This window comes from Oncorhynchus mykiss, chromosome 12 (assembly GCF_013265735.2).
Source record: "Oncorhynchus mykiss isolate Arlee chromosome 12, USDA_OmykA_1.1, whole genome shotgun sequence".
Taxonomy (NCBI): Eukaryota; Metazoa; Chordata; class Actinopteri; order Salmoniformes; family Salmonidae; genus Oncorhynchus; species Oncorhynchus mykiss.
In genome coordinates, this window is record NC_048576.1 from 76,637,144 (window position 1) to 76,664,585 (window position 27,442).

The 27,442-nt window shown below is 44.4% G+C and overlaps 1 protein-coding gene across 15 annotated transcripts in view; it reads right to left on the minus strand.

The window, feature by feature from the left end:
* nfixa (nuclear factor I/Xa) overlaps positions 1 to 27,442 on the minus strand; it is a 129,111-nt gene that overhangs the window by 62,856 nt on the left and 38,813 nt on the right. For 6 of the 15 annotated variants that reach the window (XM_036938517.1, XM_036938512.1, XM_036938511.1 and 3 more), the window contains one exon: positions 23,963 to 24,494. In XM_036938517.1, the coding sequence (XP_036794412.1) occupies positions 23,963 to 24,494 (532 nt within the window). Of the gene's footprint in view, positions 1 to 23,962; positions 24,495 to 25,042; positions 25,241 to 25,315; positions 26,125 to 27,442 lie in introns of those variants that run through there. The other 9 variants (XM_036938516.1, XM_036938510.1, XM_036938509.1 and 6 more) reach the window with 9 other exon arrangements.

Sequence of the window (27,442 nt, forward strand, 5' to 3'; positions counted from 1 at the left end):
AGGGGCGAGGGATGCTTAAACTATCAGAAATATCTGAGCTCCAGACAAGTGAATGCAAACAACGTTACAATTTCACACCTCACTGAGCAAATGACAGATTTCTCTGTGGTAGACCAGATTCCTACTAAGACCATACACCATACACACATACTTACGGAATACACCAAGACAGAGACACAATGGCCAGTTGACAGACGGTGTGTGTGTGTGTGGCCTTTAAGGGCATAAAAACATGTGTTGTGACTTTTCATCACGCCACATACAAATGAAGGGGTCTCATATCTCAACTAATCAGAACAGCAGGCAGCAAAAAGCAATAGTGTTTTACCCCTTATCCTGTCGGGGGGATCTGGAAGTGATCTGTGGCTGTGTGTGACATGAAAGCGGGGCTGAGGGGGTTTGGGGAAGAGGAGGGGGTAGGGGGGTCTGGGAGGCACAGTTGTTGTAACCCCTGACCTTCAGCACGCTCCACAGGCTCCCAAGAAGCCACTTCAAACACAGCCCGCCAGAGAGCCCCCGTGCCACAGAGAGAGAGAGAGAGAGAGAGAGAGAGAGAGAGACCAAGGAGGGCCTACAGCAGCACCTAGATATTCTGCACAGATTCTGCCAGACCTGGGCCCTGACAGTAAATCTCAGTAAGACCAAAATAATGGTGTTCCAAAAAAGGTCCAGTCGCCAGGACCACAAATACAAATTCCATCTAGACACCATTGCCCTAGAGCACACAAAAAACTATACATACCTTGGCCTAAACATCAGCGCCACAGGTAACTTCCACAAAGCTGTGAACGATCTGAGAGACAAGGCAAGAATGGCATTCTATGCCATCAAAAGGAACATAAAATTCAACATACCAATTAGGATCTGGCTAAAAATACTTGAATCAGTCATAGAGCCCATTGCCCTTTATGGTTGTGAGGTCTGGGGTCCGCTCACTAACCAAGACTTCACAAAATGGGACAAACACCAAATTGAGTATCTGCATGCAGAATCCTGCAAAAATATCCTCTGTGTACAACGTAGAACACCAAATAATGCATGCAGAGCAGAATTAGACCGATACCCACTAATTATCAAAATCCAGAAAAGAGACGTTAAATTCTATAACCACCTAAAAGGAAGCGATTCCCAAACCTTCCATAACAAAGCCATCACCTACAGAGAGTTGAACCTGGAGAAGAGTCCCCTAAGCAAGCTGGTCCTGGGGCTCTGTTCACAAACACAAACACACCCCACAGAGCCCCAGGACAGCAGCACAATTAGACCCAACCAAATCATGAGAAAACAAAAAGATAATTCCTTGACACATTGGAAATAATTAACAAAATAAACTGAGCAAACTAGAATGCTATTTGGCCCTAAACAGAAAGTACACAATGGCAGAATACCTGACCACTGTGACTGACCCAAACTTAAGGAAAGCTTTGACTATGTACAGACTCAGTGAGCATAGCCTTGCTATTGAGAAAGGCCGCCGTAGGCAAACCTGGCTCTCAAGAGAAGAAAGGCTATGTGCACACTGCCCACAAAATGAGGTGGAAACTGAGCTGCACTTCCTAACCTCCTGCCCAGTGTATGACCATTTTAGAGACACATATTTCCCTCAGATTACACAGATCAACAAAGAATTCGAAAACAAACCCAATTTGGATAAACTCCCATATCTACTGGGTGAAATTCCACAGTGTGCCATCACAGCAGCAAGATTTGTGACCTGTTGCCACAAGAAAAGGGCAACCAGTGAAGAACAAACACCATTGGAAATACAACCCATATTTATGCTTATTTATTTTCCCTTGTGTACTTTAACCATTTGTACATTGTTACAACACTGTATATATATATACAGTGCCTTGCGAAAGTATTCGGCCCCCTTGAACTTTGCGACCTTTTGCCACATTTCAGGCTTCAAACATAAAGATATAAAACTGTCTTTTTTTGTGAAGAATCAACAACAAGTGGGACACAATCATGAAGTGGAACGACATTTATTGGATATTTCAAACTTTTTTAACAAATCAAAAACTGAAAAATTGGGCGTGCAAAATTATTCAGCCCCCTTAAGTTAATACTTTGTAGCGCCACCTTTTGCTGCGATTACAGCTGTAAGTCGCTTGGGGTATGTCTCTATCAGTTTTGCACATCGAGAGACTGAATTTTTTTTCCCATTCCTCCTTGCAAAACAGCTCGAGCTCAGTGAGGTTGGATGGAGAGCATTTGTGAACAGCAGTTTTCAGTTCTTTCCACAGATTCTCGATTGGATTCAGGTCTAGACTTTGACTTGGCCATTCTAACACCTGGATATGTTTATTTTTGAACCATTCCATTGTAGATTTTGCTTTATGTTTTGGATCATTGTCTTGTTGGAAGACAAATCTCCGTCCCAGTCTCAGGTCTTTTGCAGACTCCATCAGGTTTTCTTCCAGAATGGTCCTGTATTTGGCTCCATCCATCTTCCCATCAATTTTAACCATCTTCCCTGTCCCTGCTGAAGAAAAGCAGGCCCAAACCATGATGCTGCCACCACCATGTTTGACAGTGGGGATGGTGTGTTCAGGGTGATGAGCTGTGTTGCTTTTACGCCAAACATAACGTTTTGCATTGTTGCCAAAAAGTTCAATTTTGGTTTCATCTGACCAGAGCACCTTCTTCCACATGTTTGGTGTGTCTCCCAGGTGGCTTGTGGCAAACTTTAAACGACACTTTTTATGGATATCTTTAAGAAATGGCTTTCTTCTTGCCACTCTTCCATAAAGGCCAGATTTGTGCAATATACGACTGATTGTTGTCCTATGGACAGAGTCTCCCACCTCAGCTGTAGATCTCTGCAGTTCATCCAGAGTGATCATGGGCCTCTTGGCTGCATCTCTGATCAGTCTTCTCCTTGTATGAGCTGAAAGTTTAGAGGGACGGCCAGGTCTTGGTAGATTTGCAGTGGTCTGATACTCCTTCCATTTCAATATTTTCGCTTGCACAGTGCTCCTTGGGATGTTTAAAGCTTGGGAAATCTTTTTGTATCCAAATCCGGCTTTAAACTTCTTCACAACAGTATCTCGGACCTGCCTGGTGTGTTCCTTGTTCTTCATGATGCTCTCTGCGCTTTTAACGGACCTCTGAGACTATCACAGTGCAGGTGCATTTATACGGAGACTTGATTACACACAGGTGGATTGTATTTATCGTCATTAGTCTTTTAGGTCAACATTGGATCATTCAGAGATCCTCACTGAACTTCTGGAGAGAGTTTGCTGCACTGAAAGTAAAGGGGCTGAATAATTTTGCACGCCCAATTTTTCAGTTTTTGATTTGTTAAAAAAGTTTGAAATATCCAATAAATGTCGTTCCACTTCATGATTGTGTCCCACATGTTGTTGATTCTTCACAAAAAAATACAGTTTTATATCTTTATGTTTGAAGCCTGAAATGTGGCAAAAGGTCGCAAAGTTCAAGGGGGCCGAATACTTTCGCAAGGCACTGTAATATGACATTTGTGATGTCTTTATTGCTTTGAAACTTCTGTATGTGTAATGTTTACTGTTCATTTTTATTGTTTATTTCACTTTTATATATTATCTACCTCACTTGCTTTGGCAATGTTAACACATGTTTCCCATGCCAATAAAGCCCCTTTAATTGAATTGAATTGAGAGACAGAGATGCATAGGATCACACACACAGACAGACACAAGGACACACAAAAACATTTAGCCTGTTATTGAATGAGGCTCTTCATGTGTGTGCCTGTTAGTCAACTAAAACATGTCAAATAGACCGTGTGGCATTGAGGTGGCCACACACACACTCTCTCTCTCTCTCTCTCTCTCTCTCTCTCTCTCTCATGTTCATGTAACCTAGACACAGACACAGCCACCACAGATACAGCCACCACAGACAAACAGGCCACCACAGACCAAAGCCTTTCATCCCTCCATCCATCTATCTATCTATTCTTCCATTCATCAATTTATTTCCTCTCCATTTAACATGGGTTCAACAGAGACTTGCTAAGCTCCTCATCTCCAGTTACCACTCTCTCCTCTGAGATAAGTCTCTCTCTCTCTCATTCTCCCTCATTCTACCCACTCTCTCACTCTATATCTCTCTCCTTCCTTCTCTCTGGGTGCTCTCCCCATGACCACTAGAGCTGTCCAGACCCCACATTCATCCATAACCTCATCTTTCCACTCTTCTGTTCCTCCTCCCCAGTCGACACGCTCGCTGTAAAATATCCAACTACAAGCCCTGTCTGGCTCTCTGTCCCTCTCCTCTCTCCCAGCCTTTCCCCTTGTGTGTGGTCTGGTTCAATCCTGTGTGTTTGTGGTGACCCCAAGAAAATGTGGGGGGCTGGGTGTGTGTAGCCAATGAGGATGTGATGAGGTAATTTGATATCATCCATGAGCGATGCGACCTCCAGCGATGCGACCTGACGCAGCGCCGCTGTGCCGCGCTAGCCCCCATTCCTCTCATAGCATTACTGCTATTCCTGGCCCTCGTAAAAAGACCAACCACAATAAATAAGCTTCGCTATACACACAGATAATTATACAAAGGGTACTCATCCAGTACAACACACAAACACACACACACACACACACACACACACAGATTATTATACAAAGGGTACTCATCCAGTACAACATCCACAAACACACAGATTATTATACAAAGGGTACTCATCCAGTACAACATACAAACACACACACAAACACACACACACACACACACACACACACACACACACACACACACACACACACACACACACACACACACACACACACACACACACACACACACATATTATTATACAAAGGGTACTCATCCAGTAAAACATACAAACACACACACAAACACAAACACACACACACACACACACACACACACACACACACATATTATTATACAAAGGGTACTCATCCAGTAAAACATACAAACACACACACACACACACACACACACACAGATTATTATACAAAGGGTACTCATCCAGTAAAACATACAAACACAAACACACACACACACACACACACACACACACACACACACACACACACACACACACACACAGACAGATAATTATACAAAGGGTACTCATCCAGTACAACATACAAACACACACACACACACACACACACACAGACAGATTATTATACAAAGGGTACTCATCCAGTACAACATACAAACACACACACACACACACAGATTATTATACAAAGGGTACTCATCCAGTACAACATACACAAACACACAGATTGTTATACAAAGGGTACTCATCCAGTACAACATACAAACACACACACACACAGATTATTATACAAAAGGTACTCATCCAGTACAACATACAAACACACACACAAACACACGCACACACACACACACACACACACACACACACACACACACACACACAGATTATTATACAAAGGGTACTCATCCAGTAAAATATACAAACACACACACACACACACACACACACACACACACACACACACACACACACACACACACACACACACACACACACACACACACACACACACACACAGATTATTATACAAAGGGTACTCATCCAATACAACATACAAACACACACACACATACACACATATATTATTATACAAAGGGTACTCATCCAGTACAACATACAAACACACACACAAACACACACACGCACACACACACACACACACACACACACACACACACACACACAGATTATTATACAAAGGGTACTCATCCAGTAAAATATACAAACACACACACACACACACACACACACACACAGATTATTATACAAAGGGTACTCATCCAATACAACATACAAACACACACACACATACACACACATGTATGGAGTCTGCACTCATACACACTCACACACAGAGAGAATTTCCTCCCCTACAGTCAACAGTCGTCCAAGGAAGAGAGTCATTTACTTTGGCTGCCTCAGCAGCAGCCACCTTGGACAGGCAGAGAGGATGGCTTGTCTTCCCAGGAGTCCCCTTGCCCTACACCACACTACAACCAGAGAGAGAGAGAGAGAGAGAGAGTTCCTGCCAACCACCTACTAACAGACTGTGTCCTGATCAGGGCTTTCTCCACTGTTTGAAGAACACAGCTCCTCTGGCCAAAACGTAGAAACACATGATGCATGTAGTTAAGGGAGAGGAAAGCCACAATATGCAGAGGTGGAGCTAGAGAGCCCAGGACTGTTTATCACAATCATATTACTGAAATTATCTTATCTCATAAAGAATCTGACACAAATCCAGATTAAGGACAGATAGAGTAAACAAACACACAAACACAGCTGGAGAGTGAGGGGGATGGAGAGATTTCAGCAACTTAGGACCTCATTTGGTGATGGCCAACAGTGTTTCATAAACGACTGTACAATACACCATAAGGGTGGTCACAATTGGCACCATTTCCTAATGGGTTTGATTTCAATTTGGTGGAAAACAGCTTGCGTTTTGTGTGTCTCTGTCTGCTCACGATCACACATGTGCTAAGCTAAAACCGTCAGCACGTTCATCTGCTTAGCTCCAACTGTACAGATCCCACATGAAAAAAACATCTACAGTATTCCATTGGAAAAATGGCCTTACAATCCCTATCCCTTTTCATTGTTATACTGCCACAGGCTAGTATGATAATACCACCACCACTCTGCACTGCCTAAAATGACAGAGACAGTGAATTCTTGAGTCAATGAGGCTAACAAATGTTAACAGCGTGGCTCACTCTCGGTCGCTCCTCTCAGTCCCGACCGCCGGCACCATTGTAGCAATTAGGATAATGAATGTGGTTTGCTGGTAGGTAATCACACGCATACCGTACTGTACAGCCTCCTTCCTACATGCAGCCGCTCAACTATGAATGGTTTGGTTTCATAACACTCCTCCAATCCCCCTCCACCACTCAGCCCTAACTCCTACACCCTTCCTTTCCACCCTGTTCAAATCTAAACAAAAGACACATCTGGTCTCTCTCTTACTCTCCCTCCCTCCTTCTCACATTCTCCCTTTCCTTCTCTGCTCTCCCTCCTGCTTTTTCTCCAGGCCTCTTCTTTCGTCTGTTTCTCCAACACAGGAGCAACATGTTGTCCCGGGAAGAAACATTTGGATGGAGGAGTTTGTGTGAGAGGAGTCAGTGTCTTTGTCCATTTTGTTTGCTGACATGCAGTTCTGATCAGGTGAGGTCGATCATGTAACATTACAGCATCACCACACAGTATAAGACCAAAAATATCCTTTAGGAATTACAGCACATTCTAAGATATTACAATGGAGGCAACCTTAAAATACCTAACCTACTGGAGGGGAGCATGTCGTTCAAATCAAAAATGGTCTTCTCAAAATACATCCTCTTCATCAAATACGCAGAGACATCACAGGGAATATCTCCTGTTGTCATGCAGTTGGGAAGTAGTGTTAGTAGGTGTGCATAGCGTCTATACAATTTAAGAAGACATGTATACATTTGGCCTGTTTGTGTGTTAACTATAGCTACAGGAGTGATCCTCTGTAGCCATGTGTGGTCAGCAGGTGGAGAGAGGCTTGACTGAGCCCAGACCCAGGTCACTTTGAGGTCAAATCAGCCAGCGCCCTCTCATTTACCCAGGTTGCTATTATTACACTGCTATACGCTCTCGCCTCATATCTCTCCCTCCCTCCCTCCCTCCCTCCCTCCCTCCCTCCCTCCCTCCCTCCCTCCCTCCCTCCCTCCCTCCCTCCCTCCCTCCCTCCCTCCCACTCTCGTCTTCTCTCGCTCTCGCTCCCTTCACCCCCTCTCTCTCCCTTCAACCCCTCTCCCGTTCTCACTCTCTCCCTCCCTCCCCATTTCATTTTTTTTATATAGAGAAAACATTCCTCCTCCATTCGGCTCCAGAGAAACCTGGTGCTTATTTTCAGTGCCCTAAATTGATAGCAAATGTGAGGATGGATCCCCTCCCCCCTCCTCTTCTGGCATTAACACTGAGGATACGTGGAACATTTTCTTGGCCGTAATGAACCCTGGGTTTTATGTTTTTGAAGGTGTTCTTTTTTATATAATTTGACTCCATGTGTTTTCATTGAATTTTGGTGGGGGGAAAAGCCTGCAGCCTAAATTTCTCTTTGAGTGCGTGTCTGAGTCATAGACTTTTGTTTTTCAATAAGCCCCCCACTTTACCCTACAACCAAACCTGGTTAGCCTCAGCTGTCTTTACCCATAATTCAACAATCCTTTTTTTCTCCGCAAGTGAAACCCTAACTGCTCCCTTCCTATTGTTGCAGCCAACAGAGTTCTGCTGGACCAAAATGGCCTCTGTTACGAATATAGGAAGAAAATGCACCTCAGCACTGGTCCAGCCAGGATAAACCCTTTGTTTATTTGTTTAATACCATAATCATTACCATTAGGATTTTGTAAAAGAGACCAAATTTAAAAGACCATTTTATGGTTAAGTCAAATAGACCAGCTCACAGCCCCCTGTGCTCCTTTAATATCCCATAATAAAACGCTACATCTTCTTCATAGAACTGCGCATTTCTCTTTTCCTCAACTTCACCTGAGAAGATAGACTCAGGGAAGGTGAACATACTATTTTCAGGTTGAAGGTGGCCTCTAGTGTCTTCCTCTCAGAGTGATTGTGCAACCAGTTCCCTAAACCTCCCTACCTGTCCTCCTTCTCCTTCGTCAGGGGAACAGCGCTCAGTTGGGCTGGAGACTGGACGGCCCAATGTGCAGCGTTGCCCCTGAGAGACGGTCCATGGGACCTGGTCGGCCGGGCCTAATGCGTGTTTGTGTTGGCGAGGCTTCAGCATTCCACATGTCTTTGTGATTTTCAGCTCCGTGACCTCAGGAGACCCACCGCGCTGAGGAGCACAGATGGACCATGACAGCCTCTGCACCTGGCCTCCACCTCAGATTGGTCCAGCCTAATTCCAAAATGTGCTTCTCACTCTTTGATTGGCTCCTGCACAGTCTTAAAAGCTCTTCATGGCTCTCTGAATGGTCCTGACTGATTCCTAATTTGATTTGCCTCTGAAGTCCTGCTATGAGCCTCCTCACTGTCTACTTGACCTCAGAATTCTTCTCAACACCACCTGACATGATCTCAGAGTTTCCCTACTATCAGACGCACAGAACAAAAAGCAGAGATAATACGTTACACCTAAACTTACACACACTCAGCCTGGTTGGTTTATGCTTTGAACCTATTCACCCATTACAAGCAGGGAATCCCATCACAAGGCCTGGAGATTTTTCCTGACTGCAGGCCTGGAGGAGAGTGTGTGAAAAATAATTAAACTGAAGAACAATTCCCATTGAGGGAGGGCACAGGCCGTGCTTTCACACTGCTAAAGCCTGGGGGAGGTCAGGCTCTGACTAAAGGAGCATTTACCCCACTGTGGCTTTATCCTAATTAGCCAGCGGAACATGCACATGAACTTACGGCCCTGGTCGAACCTGGAAGCAGCCACATAGGGAAACTCTGTGACTTTGAGTCAACTCTGCATCACCAGCAGACTCAGTCATGGGGCTTCTCCTACGAAATGAAATTAGAGGCTAACAACGTTAGAAGTGCTAATTATAGCCTCATGCTAACAGGCTGGGCCCAAGCGGCACAGGGACAGGAGAGGGAAAGCAAGAGAGGAAGTTACTACATCTTACTCCCATACTCTTTCTCTAGCGGTGCTACAGCTACACAGTCCTCTGGGACACTGGAACTGAATAAAGACATGAGGAAGTCTAATCCCTGAGGCCCAACGGGTACATGGTACAGTCTGCTATGTTGATGGTCCATGTTCATGTGAGCCCTCCTCCAGCTCCCTGTCACAGTGCCACCTCCCATTTCCTCCCTAATTTTCCGCCCTTATCTCACCTGGATGACCCAGACCCCTCACCCCATCCCACCTAAAACACCTCCCCTCCTAAAACACACCTGTGTCAGTAAAAGGAGGAGGAGAGGGGTGGAGAAGGAGAGAGGATCTTTTCACACCCCGGGAACAGTGAGGCCCCAGGGGCTGAGCTCAAACTGGATTTATCTGCCGCCTGTCCTCAGGTAAACCAGCCTGCTCTCACTCCCCCACTGCCCCAGGGCCTTCCTCTAAACACTCTCTCTTTCCTTCTCTCTCGCTCTTTCTCTCCATTCCTCTCTCTCTCTCTTTATGTAACTCTCTATTTTTCTTTATGTTGCTCACCATAACACGCTATCTCTAAATCAATCCCTCACACTCCCACACACATTCACTCACTCTGTCACTCACTCTCCTTTCCAACATTCTCTCTACAGTATCTTGGCCCCGCCGTTCCTAACTCTGTCTCGCGCTCCACTCTCCCTCTCTCCCTCAATCCCTGGCGTTAACAGAGACTCCTCTGTAACAGCACCATAAACCCTGTCACCCCATAGCTCTCTGAGAAGGTGTGAAAGTCGCAATTCAATCCGGCTAGTTTATTCAACTGCAGTCGGTAAGATAATAAATGACAGTGTATAATAAACCGGAGGTAATGTAATAAATCCTCGGAGCTAAACAGCGAGGGACTGGTGGAGGGTGTCTTCTCTCCCCACATAGACACGTCACTAATGACACAGAGTCTTTAGTCGTTGTTAACGTATGGTACAACACCAGCCTCCCGCTGAATACACACATCACTGGGGCACGGGGTCACATCAGAGCTACCCCCGTTATTCAAAACTAAACACAATAACTGTCAGCCGCTGTCAAAGTGCGGAACAATGCCGTGGCTCAATCTCCCGTTTCATACTTTTGCAATCGAGACCAAATTGTCTGCCCCCTCGCCAAAACACTTCAAATGAGACCGGCCCTGGGGATATGTCTCAGTATGGTTTACACACTAAAAACAAACACTCTCCCATTCCAGCAGCCAGAGAAATGGATGTGGGTTTCCAGAGGGCTGGGAGAGAGGGAGGGAGGGCTGTGCTGCAGAGGGGGGAGAGAAAGATAGGGAGCTGAAATGAGAGAGGGAGGGAGTGCTGCTGAGAGAGAGTGAAAGTTGTCATAAAATGACAATAATGAGAGGCCTCTGTGCCACCCACTGACCGCATCAAGACAGCAGTAATGACAGGGCTTGCAGAACACATGAGGGAGTGTGTGTGTGTGTGTGTGTGTGTGTGTGTGTGTGTGTGTGTGTGTGTGTGTGTGTGTGTGTGTGTGTGTGTGTGTGTGTGTGTGTGTGTGTGGTCTAACTTTACTAGTCCTCACAAGGATAGTAAAACAAGATAGAAAAAAGGTGGGGACATTTCGTCGGTCCCCAAAAGGAAAAACGCTATTTTAAACTTAGGGGATAGGTTCGGGGTTAGAATTTGGGTTAGGGTTAGGAGTTAGGGTTAGGTTTAGTTTTAGGGTTAGGGGTTTGGGGTAAGGTTAGGGTTAATGTTAGGGAAAATAGTATTGTGAATGGGAAAACATTTTTAAATCCCCACTTCGATAGTAAAACCAACGATTGTCTGTGTGTGTGTGTGTGTGTGTGTGTGTGTGTGTGTGTGTGTGTGTGTGTGTGTGTGTGTGTGTGTGTGTGTGTGTGTGTGTGTGCGCGTGTGTTTGTGCATGTGCGTGTTTGTGTATTTGTGTGTGAGACACACGTGCCCTTGTGTCAAGGCTGAAAAATGACCCAATTTATTGGATGCCATTTTGTCAACATACACACAGATTTCAAAATAATACACAACCAGTATGCATACTATATGCATAACATGCTCCTCACACCCGCCGTCAAAGCATCGTTGCATAATTTCTTAGTGAAAAAATGTGTCCAGCGCATCTCATCGATTATTCTACATTGCACTCTCGCCGTCTCCCTGTCCTTGGTGAGCTCATGTTAGAGCGGACACAACGGTTAGCATGCTAAGTGAGATGGGGCGGCTCAGAGGCCAGGGATTGGGCTGTGAGCAGATGTCCTCTCACGAAATGTCACAGACAACACAGCCGCGTCCGGTGCAGCTGGCCTGCATGTATCAGGGCGAGTGGGGAGAGGCTCAGAGCTGGCGTTCAAGCTACACAACGCCAAGGGAAAACAAGGGAAGTTTAAAAAAAATCTAAAATAAGCGGAAAGACATTCGAAGCCAAACCAAACCAAAATCAAATCTGAAGGTTTAGCCCCCAGTGTGTGTAGGACATGAGTGTTACCGGACCAGACCGAAAAGAAACACAGCTACGGACCTGAGGCGCAGAGAAAAACCCTGGTATTTTTCACAAACAGCTAGTCCACCACAAAAGAGCCTCTGTACTAAAGGCCATTTCAGTTAGAGTTCTGGCCAGGACAACTTCACTGAAAGAAAAAATTAGATGAGAGAGAGAGAGAGAGAGAGAGAGAGAGAGAGAGAGAGAGAGAGAGACTGGTTAAAAGAAAGAGAGAAAGAGAGAAAGAAAGGTTTATTTGATTAACGCCTTGGAAGATTCAGTATGGGAAAATAATGTGTGTAATTTGGAACTGTTTGTTTTGCATTAGGCTATATAATATCACACATAGAAAGCCCCTGAAAAGAGATGTGTGAATAGAGCCTTCTTTTTCTAATGTGGGTTTTGGAAAACATATCAAATGTGTCTAACCAAGATGGTTTAAACATGATGTCAAAGCAGATGTCTTCAATCAATGTCAACCGATTTGACATAATCCACACCATATTATGCACTGTAATTTGGCTGAGCAGAATAGAATGTAACTAGGAGATTGGAGTGTGACGTAGGTATCTGAGTCAGAGAGCCCAGACAGGAGTCCTCTCTGTGAGGAACCTAGGGCTTCAAATTGTTAGGTTAATCATGTCTCTTATCAGAAGGATTTCCCTATGAGGCTGCCAGGGTTGTGGATTTGAGTTCCTGCCCAAAGATCAAAACAGGTCTTCCAACGGTCAGAATGAGACCCAACATTTTTGCCTGATGACTCACACAGAATGCTTCGGCTGCTATATCGATCGCTACTGTACATACTTCAGTCTGAATCTGCCATCATTGAAGTCGTTCTTGGTCACATGGGGCGTTGTACAAAACAATGTCATCAGCTTTTGTTTAAACTACTAGCTCACAGCTCGGACACCCATGCATAACCTACAAGACATGCCAAGACATGCCACCATGGGGGTCCTTAATGAATTCAAATACAAATAGCGACTGGATCGACTCTACCCACAGTATCAAAGCCAATGATGAATTTTCAACTCATCGCTTTATCCATGTGTGTTCTGGCTCTGGCCCAACCCAGTGGTTTCTGGGACCAATCAGACGGTTCGAATGTATTCGCATTCTGTAAGGCCCTCAAACTCAACTCTGGACCTCGAAGCCAGTTCCACTGTGTCTTTTCATTGTTCCCCTCTAGTCAGGGACTGATTTAGACCTGGGACACCAGGTGGGTGCAATTAATTATCAGGTAAAACAGAAAACCAGTAGGCTCCGGACCTTGTAGGGTCAGAGCTGAATACCCCTGCTATAAGGGCCCGGGAGGGAGTCAAATTCAGAGGAGAAGAAACAAACGTTTGGCCAGAGTAATGAGTCTGGGTAACCAGGCAACCAAAATTGGCCGAAGCATTTGTAGAGTATCTGCTGCATGTAAAAGAGAAAGCTCTGACCGAGGTATGGAATATTCCACCAGGTCACTCCTGAACCAGCGTGAATCGGCTCTCGCTAGAACCCATTCCGCAGCCAGAGCAGAAGATAAAATAAACTCTGATGAAAGGAGCAGAAACAACAATAAAAGTACAAGCAAATAAAGTAAGCATCGACTCTGTATTCTCTGGGGCCAAAACCACAGATAAAAATCTAACCGCAGAATGGAGGCCAGATTGCTCTAATTCACTGTCATCTCTGCTTTTTTACAGCAGAGCCAGGAGAGAGAGTGAGAGCGAGAGAGAAGTCCTGATTCTCCGGCCCACACCTACTCCTCTCTTCCATTCACAATGTCTCTTAAATTGTTTGCCCTCTCCTTTTAATGTCAGTCTCTAAATCATCAGCTCTTAAAATAAACACAGCGGCTTGGATTACCCTCTAAATCTCCGCCTGTGCTGCTAAGGAGCATGTGCAGAGGGACTCAGGCTCAGGTAATTCCGTTTGGGTGCTCCCCTGTAGGTTTGGGTTGCTGGAGGAGAGCCTCAATCATATTAAACAAAGTAGTATAATGGAAACTTGAGTACAACTCTGGAGCAGGGTGGTCTGAGTCAGATCATACAGCAACTAGCGCATGTTAGCACAAAAAAACTATAAGGCAAAGAGATCTGCAAACATCTCACGTCAAGAATCCCTGGCTTGACCATTTTTTGAACACCATCCCTAAGGCCATTCGAATTCAAAGTGAATTCTGACAAAACATACCATATGTTATTGGACCTAAATCAACAAATCCAAGTTTCCCAGCCCAGTGTGGTGACAGATTGCACCCAGTCTAGGACCGGTGGAGGGGACCAAGTCAGGGCCTGTTGTAACCATTCTGTACACCCTCCACTCAGGGCAGGGGCACCCAGTATGAGCAGTGAGGTGAATCCCAGGTCCTGGGCCTACCCAGGGACTGTAAGGTCACATATGTGCACTGCTATGTGTGTGTGTTGTGGTGTGTGTGTGTGGCACCAGGTGTAAACTGGGGTTCAGGTGCTGGGTGGGTGAGTGGGAGCACTGGGAGACTGTGGAGAGAAGAAGGCACACATATGCTGTGCTACGGATGCCGTTTGTTGTCGCTCGCTCTGCCACTATTGCACACATGTGCGCATGCACAAAGATGCGCACACACACACACACACACACACACACATACACACATACACATAAACATACATAGACTCACTCATAGGAGTTGAGATCTTTGGGGATCTCTTGGTTGTTTTGAAGGGCAAAATAGATTGCGTTTGAAAAATGAAAGGGAAAGAGATGTAGCCTCATGTTTATGAAGTATAACAATATTTTCAAAGGGTGGCTCTGAACGCTACAGTAGCTCTGCCCCATGAGAGGAGGCTCTCTCATAGGCCCTCCATTTGAACTAATCTCATAACTGGGCCATCAAAACACGGAGACACTTCCTGTGTGCACAGGATGGGACACCAAGGATAGTCACTACTGCACCACTACTGCACCTTTAGAAGTTATTCAATTAACAAACGTAGGTCTGTAAACAGGCCCACTGAAGCTAACCTCTGAACCAGGGTCTCAGAGATCCCTCAGATAGGTTTGACTAAAGGAGACCAAGATGGAGTGAATCTTCTCTTTGAGTATGTATTCCTGTATTGGCATTTCTGCTTGAATTCAGACATATTCAAGTTAGTAATGCTCCGTCTATAGGGTGAAACAGATCGGAGTGGATTCCTCTGGCAGCTCTGTGCCCTGCGGTTGCCTACGTTACGGGTCAGAGTGCCACAGCAACAGCCCAGCACCACACTCTGTGTGCCAATAGGAGCTGTCCTAGAAGCACCTTGGATACCGCCCAGCAAAGGTATGCAGGGAACAGGGGTAGGTGCCATGGCAACCCCTTGCAGGGGCTTTCTGGTCAATTACTCAAAGCACAGGTATGTTTGTGTGCATCAAAAGGCCAGGCACCAGCCTCAGACACTAAATAGCCCAAAACACAATGAGGTGACTTTCAAAATGTGAAAGCTCATAAGTAAATACACCAATATGCACGGCCAAACAAACCTGAGCAATCTCATAAACGTGCTACTTCCTGCTTTAATCTTCTCCATAGTTTCTTACTGCTTGTGAAAGAAACATGTTGTTTTTTTATTATTTTATGAAATGCATGCATTGGAACTGCCAATAAGAATTCAAATGAGTCTGAAATTATAGGTGAGTGCAGAAGTGTTGACAGTTGACGGTTATAATGAGAATGTTACCATCCCAAATTATGCCTGTGAAATGGAGCCTCCAGTCCATATGAAAAGCAAACAGACGGCATAATGAAGTGAAAGTGTCAGCTGATTTTGTGATTTTGTGCCGGAGCCCAGAGCCGAGTCGAGCTGAGCCCTGCTTCCTCTTTAAGGAGGGAATGACTGGACTGCGCAGCAGAACCCAGTAGAATAGCATGAATCTTCCTCCACAGACTCAACTAAATAATAAAAGGTGTGTGTGCGTGTGCATGCGTTTTATTGTATACTATTCTCCCACAATGATTACATTTCTGAGAAAATAATTATCATAACAGTTATGTTCAGAAACTGAGCAGTCTAAATTAAATAGACAGTTGCCACTTGGTCAAATGTTGCCCATTCATAACTGTACACAACTGTATAGTATCAGCATGAAGCATTTCTGAAGACTTTTCTCCTCATTTGAGTTTTAGAAGTAAGTATTTGAGTAGCAAGTCTCACAATACCATCATGACTAAATTACTGTATCTAAAATAATGCCAATTGTTTATTAACTAATTCATATAGAGAGTAAATAACTAGTGGAAATACTATTATTGTTTTGATATGATCAAAAGTGCTGTTTCAAAGTGGCCATGTCTCCTTCTCTCTGTTGGTTCGGCAAAGGCCTGTTTGTTTTTCAGCTGCTCAGAGGCGTAGCGAGTTTATTTATTTATTCAATTCCCATTAATTAAAACATTTGCACTGACAAACAGGCAAAAAGACGCATTAGCACCTAGTTTACACCCTGCGTCCCCTGGCTGTCAGCTGGCGTGGCAGAGCTCTGACGACGCACACGCCTTTAAGTGATGCGGAACCAGAGAGGGTCTGAGACCGCCAGGGAATCTCAGCTCATCAACACAGACAGCATTAAACATCATGATATCCCTGAATGGCGGTTAATATTGTACTAAAACAGAACTGTGTTTGTCTGCAGGGCTAGGAATGTAATTGTAGCATTAGCATGTCCAACTATTAAAAACTTTACATGCAGTTACAGTTTCTACAATACATACTGCACTTGTAGGCTATATCCATATGTAGAATGCCTAAATACACAGACATAGCTGTATTGTTACTGTATGTTAGTACCCCCATACCATGTCCTCCAAAGGGAGTGATGCCCTTACCTCTCTCTCCCTCACTTCCCTGTTATTTCAATGAACAAAAGAGGGGCTCTTGAGGCCGTGGGTGGATCCATAAAAGGAAGAAAGAAGCAGTGCTCCTGGTCCTTGCTGAATGGGCCCTTTCACACTTAGAGAGGCCTGTTTACTCTAAGTCAATAATGGGCCTAATTTTCTGATCATTATTGAGTCATTCCAGCCACCCCCACAACCATCATTTTACGCTCTCCCATCATTCAGACCAAATGAAGGCCCAGGTCTCTGCCCAAACGGATTTGAGGCTCGCTTGCAGATGCAAACACACGTCAATTGTGATTATTTTTTTTGGTGTGCCTGTCAAACCCTCATCACGCCCCCTCACAAGACATCTTCTCTCTCCCTGTTCAGCTGCGAGATGTGAAAAAATACTATAGCAGCTGGGAAAATAATCTATAAAGAATGACTATTTTATGTTATTTTGAATATAGATTTATTTTTACAGCGTGTTTACTATGCAGTTTACTGTTGTTACTTAGTAAATACCATTTTGTTATTTAGCATGAAGTCAATCTCCTTTCTCATTGGGCAAGATCTGAGAATGAGCCTCCATTTTGTTTTGGACCAGTATGTATCCCTTACAGCACAATCACACTGAAAGTATCAACACTAAAAAGTCATATGAAAATATTCTCACAATGTATCACTGTTTGATAAAATGGTGATTAATATATTATGAAACATAAAGAGGTCAATAAATATAAAATAATATACTATATCATCTACATTTTAGCGCTGATATTTTCCTCGGCTCGCTAAAAAAGCCACAGACATGGCGGAGGGAGATGAGGCCGCGAAGGGGGGGAAGTGTTCATCGAAACCATTGAAAAAAGGTTAAAAACGAGAGAAAGAAAGGATCAGAAGGAGAGGCTGGCAGAGGCTGTGCGGCAGTTTGAAAAGCTGGCACCTTCCAAACAGAGCTGCAGCTTTGGGTGCCAAACGCTGCCAACCAGCCACACTGAGTTCTGCCCTGCCTCTCTTTGTTTTCACCATGGCATTTTGCATCATCTGTATTTAGAGCTATTCTTTTACATTACATTAGATTGAGTGATGTCACTACGGCCACAATTACTACTAATAATACCACTAACAATAATACAATAGATCATAATAATAGATATAGAATGAAGTATTTAGAGTTCTCATAAATCATTTTTTGGGGAAACTATGTTGCTACTCTATTTAAATGGCAGAATTTGATAGGGAGTAAATAACATAGAGATTCCGTATCAGTATTCCCAGACTGTCTGTGCCTCCACTGTCCCGGGTTCCGTGCGGAAAGAGCTGTCCCAATTACAGGGCAGCCTTTCCCCGGCTCTGCTCTACTGGGCCGAGCGCGAGCGGATCAGAATCTGGCTGGGAACTGGGCGGGCAGCTCTCATCCCTTCTCTCGCTCCCTCGCTCCGCGGCACAGGGAGCTGAGGAAGGCCAGTCCACCCCTCCTGCGTGGGTATATGTTTTTGGGGACAGACAGATTTCATGCCTGGCGTCTGTACAAAAAGGCTATAAGAAATCAAGCAGTGAGACGACACAGCAGTAGAGACAAAAAACTATACAAAGAATACAAAAACAAACATCCCAGCTCATCCTCCTTGTAGCCCCTCTTTTCATTCAGATGAAGATGAACAAAATCATATTTTAAGGAGGGCTGAGACAACTAAACAATTATATATGTTTCCGTGCCCATGATGCTGTGCTTGCTATAATGTGTTATTTAACTACGATAACTGTTTTTTAAAGTATTTCCGGTAAATATGTGTCCATTTTATATCTGTAAAAATAAAATGATAAGCACAAAATCATAATTAAGAGAAAATAAAATTAAAAAAATGTGACCAAAAGGGTATACCGTTAAAATCCTCAGTCACTGTAGATAACATTTTTGAAAAAATAATGAATTATTTGTAATACGAAATTTAAAAAATAAACACCATTTTTCTTGGGACAGCTAAAACCAAGATGCCTAAAGGAAACAGTGACACTGTGAATGTATTGTTTTTATAAAGAAAATCGGATACTGTGATAAAGTATGCCCGTGTACTAACAAGCCAGTAAATGCACTGTGATTATGGAGGAATTATGGGTAAAAGTGGTTAAGGAGCGCACAGTGTCCCTGCAATCCTAACCGCCTAACGGGTTGAGTCTTTTCATCTATTCCTCAGACTTCCTATCACCCTCGAATAATCTGTTTACCAGGGATTCCATACACTCTGCGCTCCTCACACACACACAAAAAGGGAACTGGGAAAACTAGGGCCCTGAAGACGGGCCAAGCTAGGCTGTTTGAGATCCCTGCACCCTTTGCATATTAAAAACGCCACTGTGTCAATGACACTGTTATGTCATGAGTGGCTCGCCGACGTTCAAACATTATTGGTGCATTTATTCAAATGACAACAGCATATAAACTTTCCATTGAGAGCGTTCACAGGGTGTTTTTCACACGAGATGAATGTGGCCCCCGTCACGCCGGTTCTCAGTATTTCTCTGTCGGCCCGGGTTACAGACCCATGCCAGAACATTGGAGGAACACAGTTCTGTTCTTCTTCCAGAAGTCTGCAGTTCAGTTTGTTTATCGGCCAAGGAAAAGAGCAGATATTTTTTCCTGTAAAACTCATGGTTCTTTTTAAAATACTTTTAACGTCCACCGCTTTTCCTTCATCACCCTATATCTGAGAGACAAACACTCTTGGCCAAAGCATGACGTACCCAGACTTAAAGGATCCACATGACTGTGTGGTCCCATCCACACTCTCTCTGTGTCTGGGCACAGGGACAGAGACAGAATGAGACAGAATGGTGCAACAGCAGAATCAGAGAACATAGGACCAACGCCCATCCACAACCCTCAAACCTTCCCAGGCCTGCCTTCATAATAGACAAAGACAAAGACGCAAAGGGCTGGCTGTATTTTTTTGTGAAATAAAATACTGCGTCATATTTGGCAACATCATATTCATTCGAAACATCTGATAATACCATTATCTCATTTTAAAGCTCAGGATATTGTGCAAATCATATTAAATCTGTACGATAGATAAGGTTGACAGGGTGTTAAGTCTTAAGTCTCTGTTGGTCTCCAAGGCTCTCACTCTCTTTGTTCGGTTTGGTTAAATCATTCTCTCTGTTCTCTCCCGTGGTTTGCGAGATGGAGAGTCTGGGAGATGGAGATGGGCTCGTAGTCCCGGCGGGTCAGCGCCAGATTTTTCCGCACCGTGGAGCTGGCATAGGTCAGCGACCCAACAATGCACATCCCTGGACAAGATCTCTCCTAGCATGGTGGACAGATTAGGGGTGCACTCAGAAACATATTTTTATCATAACAGAGCAGTAATGAGAGCCGTATGAGAGGGAGCACGCTCCAAACATGACTAATACTGGAACAGCGGCGATTCATCAGACTGACAAATATGGAACACACCGCACAAAAACATGAACTTTTCCCATCGCGCAGTGACCTGAGCTGGGCCTTGGCAGGGCCTGACTGGCTGAGCTGTGCTTTATTCAACATCTGATCAAAGATGAGCTCAGCCCATTCCTCCACATCCCTGAACCATTATCATCAGCAGCATCAGGAATTACCTCAGGACAACCAGTCCTGGGTGACTGACTCTTACAGGTTAAATGCAATAGCATTACGTTGGGTGAACAGCCAGGTATTTGTCTAAAATACTTTTGATAAGGGGTCTTGCAGCTGTGGAGCGGCAGTGTAAGCTGCTTTGATCAATAATAGCTAGCCCTCACTGCCCCGCCCATAAGGCCTAAGTCTATAATTGGACAAAAGCACTACTGCAGAGGAGGAGAGGAGTCTCCTGTCACTCATACTGCGGTGGAAAAACCTGCAGCTGGCGACGGTGACATCAGTGGGCAGGAGAACTGCAGCACACCGATGGCTCAGATGCACTGATAAGGCCTGGACTCTGATACCTTCTGAAAGACACAGACACCCTGGGAGCTAAGAATAAAACGGTAACGCTGCCACTCCAAAGGTTAGAATGGAACCACTCACTGTTCCCCCTCTCTCCCTTACACTCAGTGGACTTTTAACCCCAGCTCCTTCAGAGGCTCTACTGGTTCATGCTTTTTAAGATGGTACTTTTTATTCTTGCAGTGTACAGTGGAGGGAGTGTGGGCTGCTGTTGAGGTGTTACGGTGGTGAAGCTTATGGGCAGGAGAACCAGGTGGAGCCTATGGCTGTCAGCCGACAGTTCTATGCCGTCTCTGTAGAAGTGAGGAGGCCTGAAAGACTTGTGCATTTGCCAACAAGGGCAGCTTAGACCCAGCTTTTAAAACACTTTCTATTCTCTGACATGAGTGTGAACAAAGATGCAGGGAAACAACGATTTCAACAAAAGGTAACAAAAAACAATGATTTATGATGGAATACCACCCTGTACAGAGGCACAAAGGTACAATAATTGACGTTGTATCCACATCATTTAACCAAAATATTCTATGTGATGACGTTAAATCAAAGTGGAAAACTGATTGCATTGGCAAAAAATCATCAATGTAAGGGAATTTCCTATTTTACCCATCTTTTAACCAAAATCCAATGACACTGTGGGAAAAAAAGTCAGTTGAATTCACGTTAGCTGACAACTCAACCAAATGTAAACCAAAACTAGACGTTGAACTGACATCTGTGCCCAGTGGGAAGTGAAGGAATAGTATATTTAATTTAGCCGAACTGCAGCAACCATTTAAGTTTCAGAAAATAAATTAATCTTGACATACGTAAACACACACACACACACACACACACACACACACACACACACACACACACACACACACACACACACACACACACACACACAGATATACATACACACACACACACACACACACACACACACACACACACACACACAAACACACTGAAGGGTAAAACAGTATCGGGATGACTGGTGAATACTGGCACAGGGTAAAAGAGCTAAGCTCTAAGGGGCGGCTTCACAGGGAGCTAATCTGAGCCTGGGTTAGCGGCAGCACATTGTGAAACAGGAAGACGAGCTCACAGAGGCCCAGCTAACTGACGCTGAGTTACACACTGTGCTGAAAAGAACACGGCATGGGGTACTCTGTCACAGAGGCCTGCAGCATCACGGTGCCAAGAAGCAGAATTAGGGCTCTGTAACTGTACGCTTGCCTGGTGTAAGACAATACGTTTCTTTAGCCTTATACTAATGGATAACCAACGCAGGAGAGGGTTCTATGTACGTGAGGGTTCCATCAGCCCATACGTGAGTCAATCAACTAACTACACCCACAGCATACCTGACAACACTTTTCACTTGAGTGTTTCATTGCTAACCGACAATAGGAAACACAGAAAACAAATGGAAGATTTGTTTCAGCACGATCTCAGTGGACTGTTCAGTTATAGACAAAGACGAACGCCAAAAGCAAAATCTTCAAAGAGCAAATGTATTGTCAGACAGAAATTGCAAGGTTACTTCATATACATGAAAAATGTGCTATGTCAAGACTCAAAACTATTTCATGCAGTCCTTATTGCTTTTCTCATGATCAAAGTCATGGAATAGAAAAAGATAAATTAACTTGTGTAATCAGAGACAGGTTCAAATGTATTATTGAAAAAATAATATTATTATTACTATTATTATTTAAGATAATTTACAAAACAAAGTGTGGCATTATTTATGTGATACCCAAGACAAGCTATCTATACAGCTAATATATAATAAACGACAAATTCATCTTTAAAATTCTGCGGAACACTTGACCTCCGACATGGGGGGCTCTGTGTATCCACCAGACTAAACGTAAAATTCAGTATATTCTATACATTTCAGTGACACCGGGGTCTCCTCTATTTCAACATTACATTTTCCATTCCAAAGTAAGTATCCACATGTTCCATACAAGTAACTGATGAAAAAGGACTGCTTATAGAGTATCATATAAAGTTTGTTGAGGAAACACCTGTGTTGAATTTGGACAAAAAAAAAGTGCATAAACAAACTAAACCAAACTGACGAGCTAATATAGAGAAGGGTTGTCTCTGTATGCAGTGTGCATGTGTGTGTGTGTGTTTGTTTGCATTAGTGTATGGGAGTCTCCGTGTATAAGCTATAAGAGTGTGTGTGAGAGAGCGGGAGCGAGTGTGTATTGACGAAGCGACCGAAGCAGGGCTGACTGTGAGGTGGGCTGCGGTGCCAGAGAGAGTAGAGCGCGGGAGGCTGAGGCTGGAGACGGGGCGGCTCTCCCTGCCTCAATTGCCTGCCTCCCAAACAACCTGGGACTGGGCCAGCTGTCACCACGCTCTTCAGCCCACAGACACACGACAGACTGCTACTGACACACACACACACACACCACACCACACCACACACACCACATACGACACACACGCCACACACACCGCACACACACACACACACACACGAAACAGCCTTAAAGACACTCATTTATAGCCAGACAATTACTGTGCACATTAGCACACGCAGAGACAAACACATTTGCAGATGTGTTTGTTTACAGACAACACACCCCTAAACATGCATATTTAAATTCAGACAAATTTGCACACAAGCACCTGAACAAATTTACCAGCACAGACTTTATCTCTGGATAAGCACACATTTAAAGACACATACACAACTCAAAAACAACACACAAACTAAACGGTGTGTCAGTGGTGTCAAATGTGTTCTGTAATGTGCTGTATTATAATTGTAATGTTGATAAGGCGTTACATTTGGAGGCGATTCTCTTTATTCATCACAGGCATTTGGTCTAGTGGTGCACGGGGAGGAGCAGGGTTTGGCAAGGCTTAGGGTGTGGCTGCAAAAGGCTTTACAAACTGACCTGTGTGTGTATGTGTGTGTGTGTGTGTGTGTGTGTGTGTGTGTGTGTGTGTGTGTGTGTGTGTGTGTGTGTGTGTGTGTGTGTGTGTGTGTGTGTGTGTGAGAAATAGACAGAGAAAGCTGTAAGGCGTTCACCAACTGACCTGGTGAGTGGACGAAGTAGGCCAGGTAGAGGTCGAGCTCCTTGACGGACACGCCGATGTGGTGGGGCTGGACGCACAGGCCGTGGTTGGAGCACTGGGGCGACTTGACCAGCCGCTCTCCGTCCGTGCTCTCCAGGGGGCTGCCCTTGAACAGGATGACCATCACCAGGTCCAGCCGCCACACCTTGTCGGCCTGGCGGAGACAGTCGATACGGCGGATCTTGCCCTTCTGGTCGGGGTTGGAGAGAACACAACAGGGGGGCTTCTTGCCTGTGATGGTGAGCACAAAGTCCTCACGAAACTCGGGCCGGATGTCCTTTCGGAGCTTGGCCAACAGCCGCGACGCCCACTTCTGCTTGATCTCGGGCTTCTCACCCAGCAGCTCGTCCTTCACTGCGCGTTCTTCATCCTTTGTCATCCTCTTCTCGTGCTTCTTGAAGTACTTGCGTTTGCGTGCCTGCAGGTTGAACCAGGTGTAGGAGAAGGCACGGACATGGGGGAGAAGGGCCTCGATGAAGGGATGAAATTCATCCTAACAGAGGGAGAGAGAGACAGAGAGAGAGAGAGGGTGCTCTGTTATTCTCATGCAATATGGTGTCATGCAAGCAGCTGAAGATCAGTTATTGAAGATAGAAGAGCGATGAGGCAATTTACTGACATTTTACCCCAAAATAATTCCTGTTTTGATAGAATTTTAATGCACTGCCAATAGAGGGGATACAGTTCAGAAACGACTTACTTAGACAGGGCTAGCATTACCAACAATACCACTAACTGACATAATAATGCTAATAATAATAATAATAATAATCATAATCATAATAATCATATCCAAAATGTAATAATAATGTAGGTACATACATACAATTACAATGCAAATAGTAAATTACTGGTCCTGTCCTTCTTACAAAAAAATATAACCTGAAAGCACATTTAAAAACTATATTAAACTGTAATAACAGATTCATTTAAATTTAAAAGACAAACGAGATTTAAAAAATTCAAGCCAAAGTGAGCAAACTCTTCTTTTTTTTTTTACATCCACTGTGAAGGAGAAGTTATTCAGCTATACCATAATACCTTCACTACACATCGCTCAGCGACAATGCCTAGATCTCGCCATAGTGTTCCTGTGCCAGGGTTGCCACACACCGGTCGTTCACCGCCAATCTTAGCCGCCACAAGACCACTGTTAAAATGTGCTGCTAAAAGATCTGCCATACCATGTCCTATCTCTCCTGCTGCCATGCAAAAGAAGTCTAACCAGACTCACATTTCAACAACAAATTGAAAGAGGACAGAAATTACCACAAAAACACACTGCAATAGGAAGACAGACGGTCTGGTAGTTACCATTTTGCACTCTCATCATAAATTTGGCACAACGTTCAAAATGAAAAAGAATTCTCCAACACCACTTTTTTCCCCGCACTCACAAATGTACAGCAAGTGCTGGTTTGACAGGGTGTAAAAAATGTGCAGATGAAAATACTTGAGGGTAAAAAAGATAATTAGCAGAAGATCTCAGGAATCTCCAGTTGTCCACAGTAAGCAGTGGAACAAAGTTAAACAAAACAAGATACCCCCCCGGGTGTTCTGGGGGTCACAGCGTAATGCCGCAAAGGATCGCTGGTTAAATCTGGGACGGAAAGACAAAATACCCCAATTTAAAGAGAAGAAAACTAACATTGAGAAATAATGGAAATATGGTTAAAAAAATAAAAAGAAATGGTGAATGGTATTTAAGAACAAAAATTATCTAAATATAACAACTGGAATAGACACACTTAAAATAAACACTCTTCTTTTGCGCTTCCCCCCCAAAAAAGGAGGAAATAAAGCAAAAAAAAATCCTTGGCAAAGCGTAATTGGTAGTGGTGTTTGCTCAGATCTGTGGGCCCCGTGTACGACTCAGAGAGACACACACAGGCGGGGGGGCTGGGGAGTGCAGAGCACAGAATAGGAAAAAAAGGAGAGAACCGAATCAATGTTGGACGAGCGCGTACGACCGCTGGCAAAGCCGAGTGCTGCTTCTTTTTTCCCCTTTTCTCTCCAACTCTCTCTCTTTCTCTCTCTGTTTCTCTCTCGCCGTCTCTCGTCCTCTCCGCGTTCTTTCCCTAACCATTGCTTGAGTCTTTGCCAACACGAGTAGGGCCCACCTATTTGGCAACAAGATGCCTGTAGCCCAGCCAATGCGTTAGCTTCAAGAGCTGAAAGGGAGGGAAAGGAGAAAGGAGGGGGGGTTAGTGGCAAAGAGAGGGAGAGAGCCGGAGAGAGAATGAGAGAGGGAGAGCGAGAGAGGGAGAGCGGGAGAGAAAGAGTGTACGCAGTCCTGTCCGACAGTGCACACTTTGCCAAATCGCCAAGTTCCTATCTGACACATAGGCAAAGTTCAGGGGACATGTATTTCTCGTACACCAATCCTAGCTACCTTCAGTCTGCTTCCATCTCCAGTATGGCCGCCATTGCCTCATCTCACTACCCCCACCCTCTCTTTCTGCTTGCGTAATGCCACCTTGGCACAGGATGGCAAGAGAAAACACACAGCTCCAAAATCCCACCAGACCCCACAACCGGCAGCTGGTCTTGGATTTACCACAGGAACAAAGAGGGGGAAACAAACCCACCCTTTTTCCCACCCTGAGAGAAGATGCATCAATGTAACGCTGGGTGCTTTAAAACCAAAGCATATACAGTACACTGCATGTCTTACGGAGGGTAAAAGGAGGAACACCAACATATCGAATAGGCAAACGAGAAATACAATTGTGGGAAATGGGTACTGTTCCGGTACAACTGTCGCTATGGCGCTTTCAGCCCAATCTCATCAACACCAGTCCAAAAACAGGAGAGTCTGCAGATAAATCATTGAGCTTGATTTCTCAAAAGCCTCCAATGGCTGTGTCGTCAATGTTTGTGACTAATAATGAGTGCCTTGCCTCCATGATGCATCTCTTTCTTCTACAATTGCTGGACAGTTTGCAGAGGCATCTGTAACGGTCTGAATAAGTGGATGTCTTATTGTTCTTTGGGTTGAGTTTGCAGGGTTCGTAATTGCCGTAAAATGGAAGAACGTCTCTATTTCTGGTCCACCATTTGCAACAAAGATGATGTAAAACACATTTGTATTAGTGCACGCTCACTCTGTACTACCGATATAATCTAATCTTTAGTTAATATGCTGCAGTATCATGCACTATTTCTGCTTAATCTTAGAACGATGAAGACAGAATCACACCAGCATTTAGTAGTTGGCTTCAAGATGGTCTGGCTCACACCCATCAACTGTCACAATGCACAATAAAGGACAATATATCCCTGGGTTTCTGTTCAATTTCTGTTGCTTTCTCTAATACCCATTGTTGCAGAACACGATGAGCATCTAACAAAAGACAGACAACTGACATTAAAATAAGAGGAACATTTCAATTGAAGATACACATACTTTATAGGGTGAGTGTGTGTGAGTCTGTGTCTGAG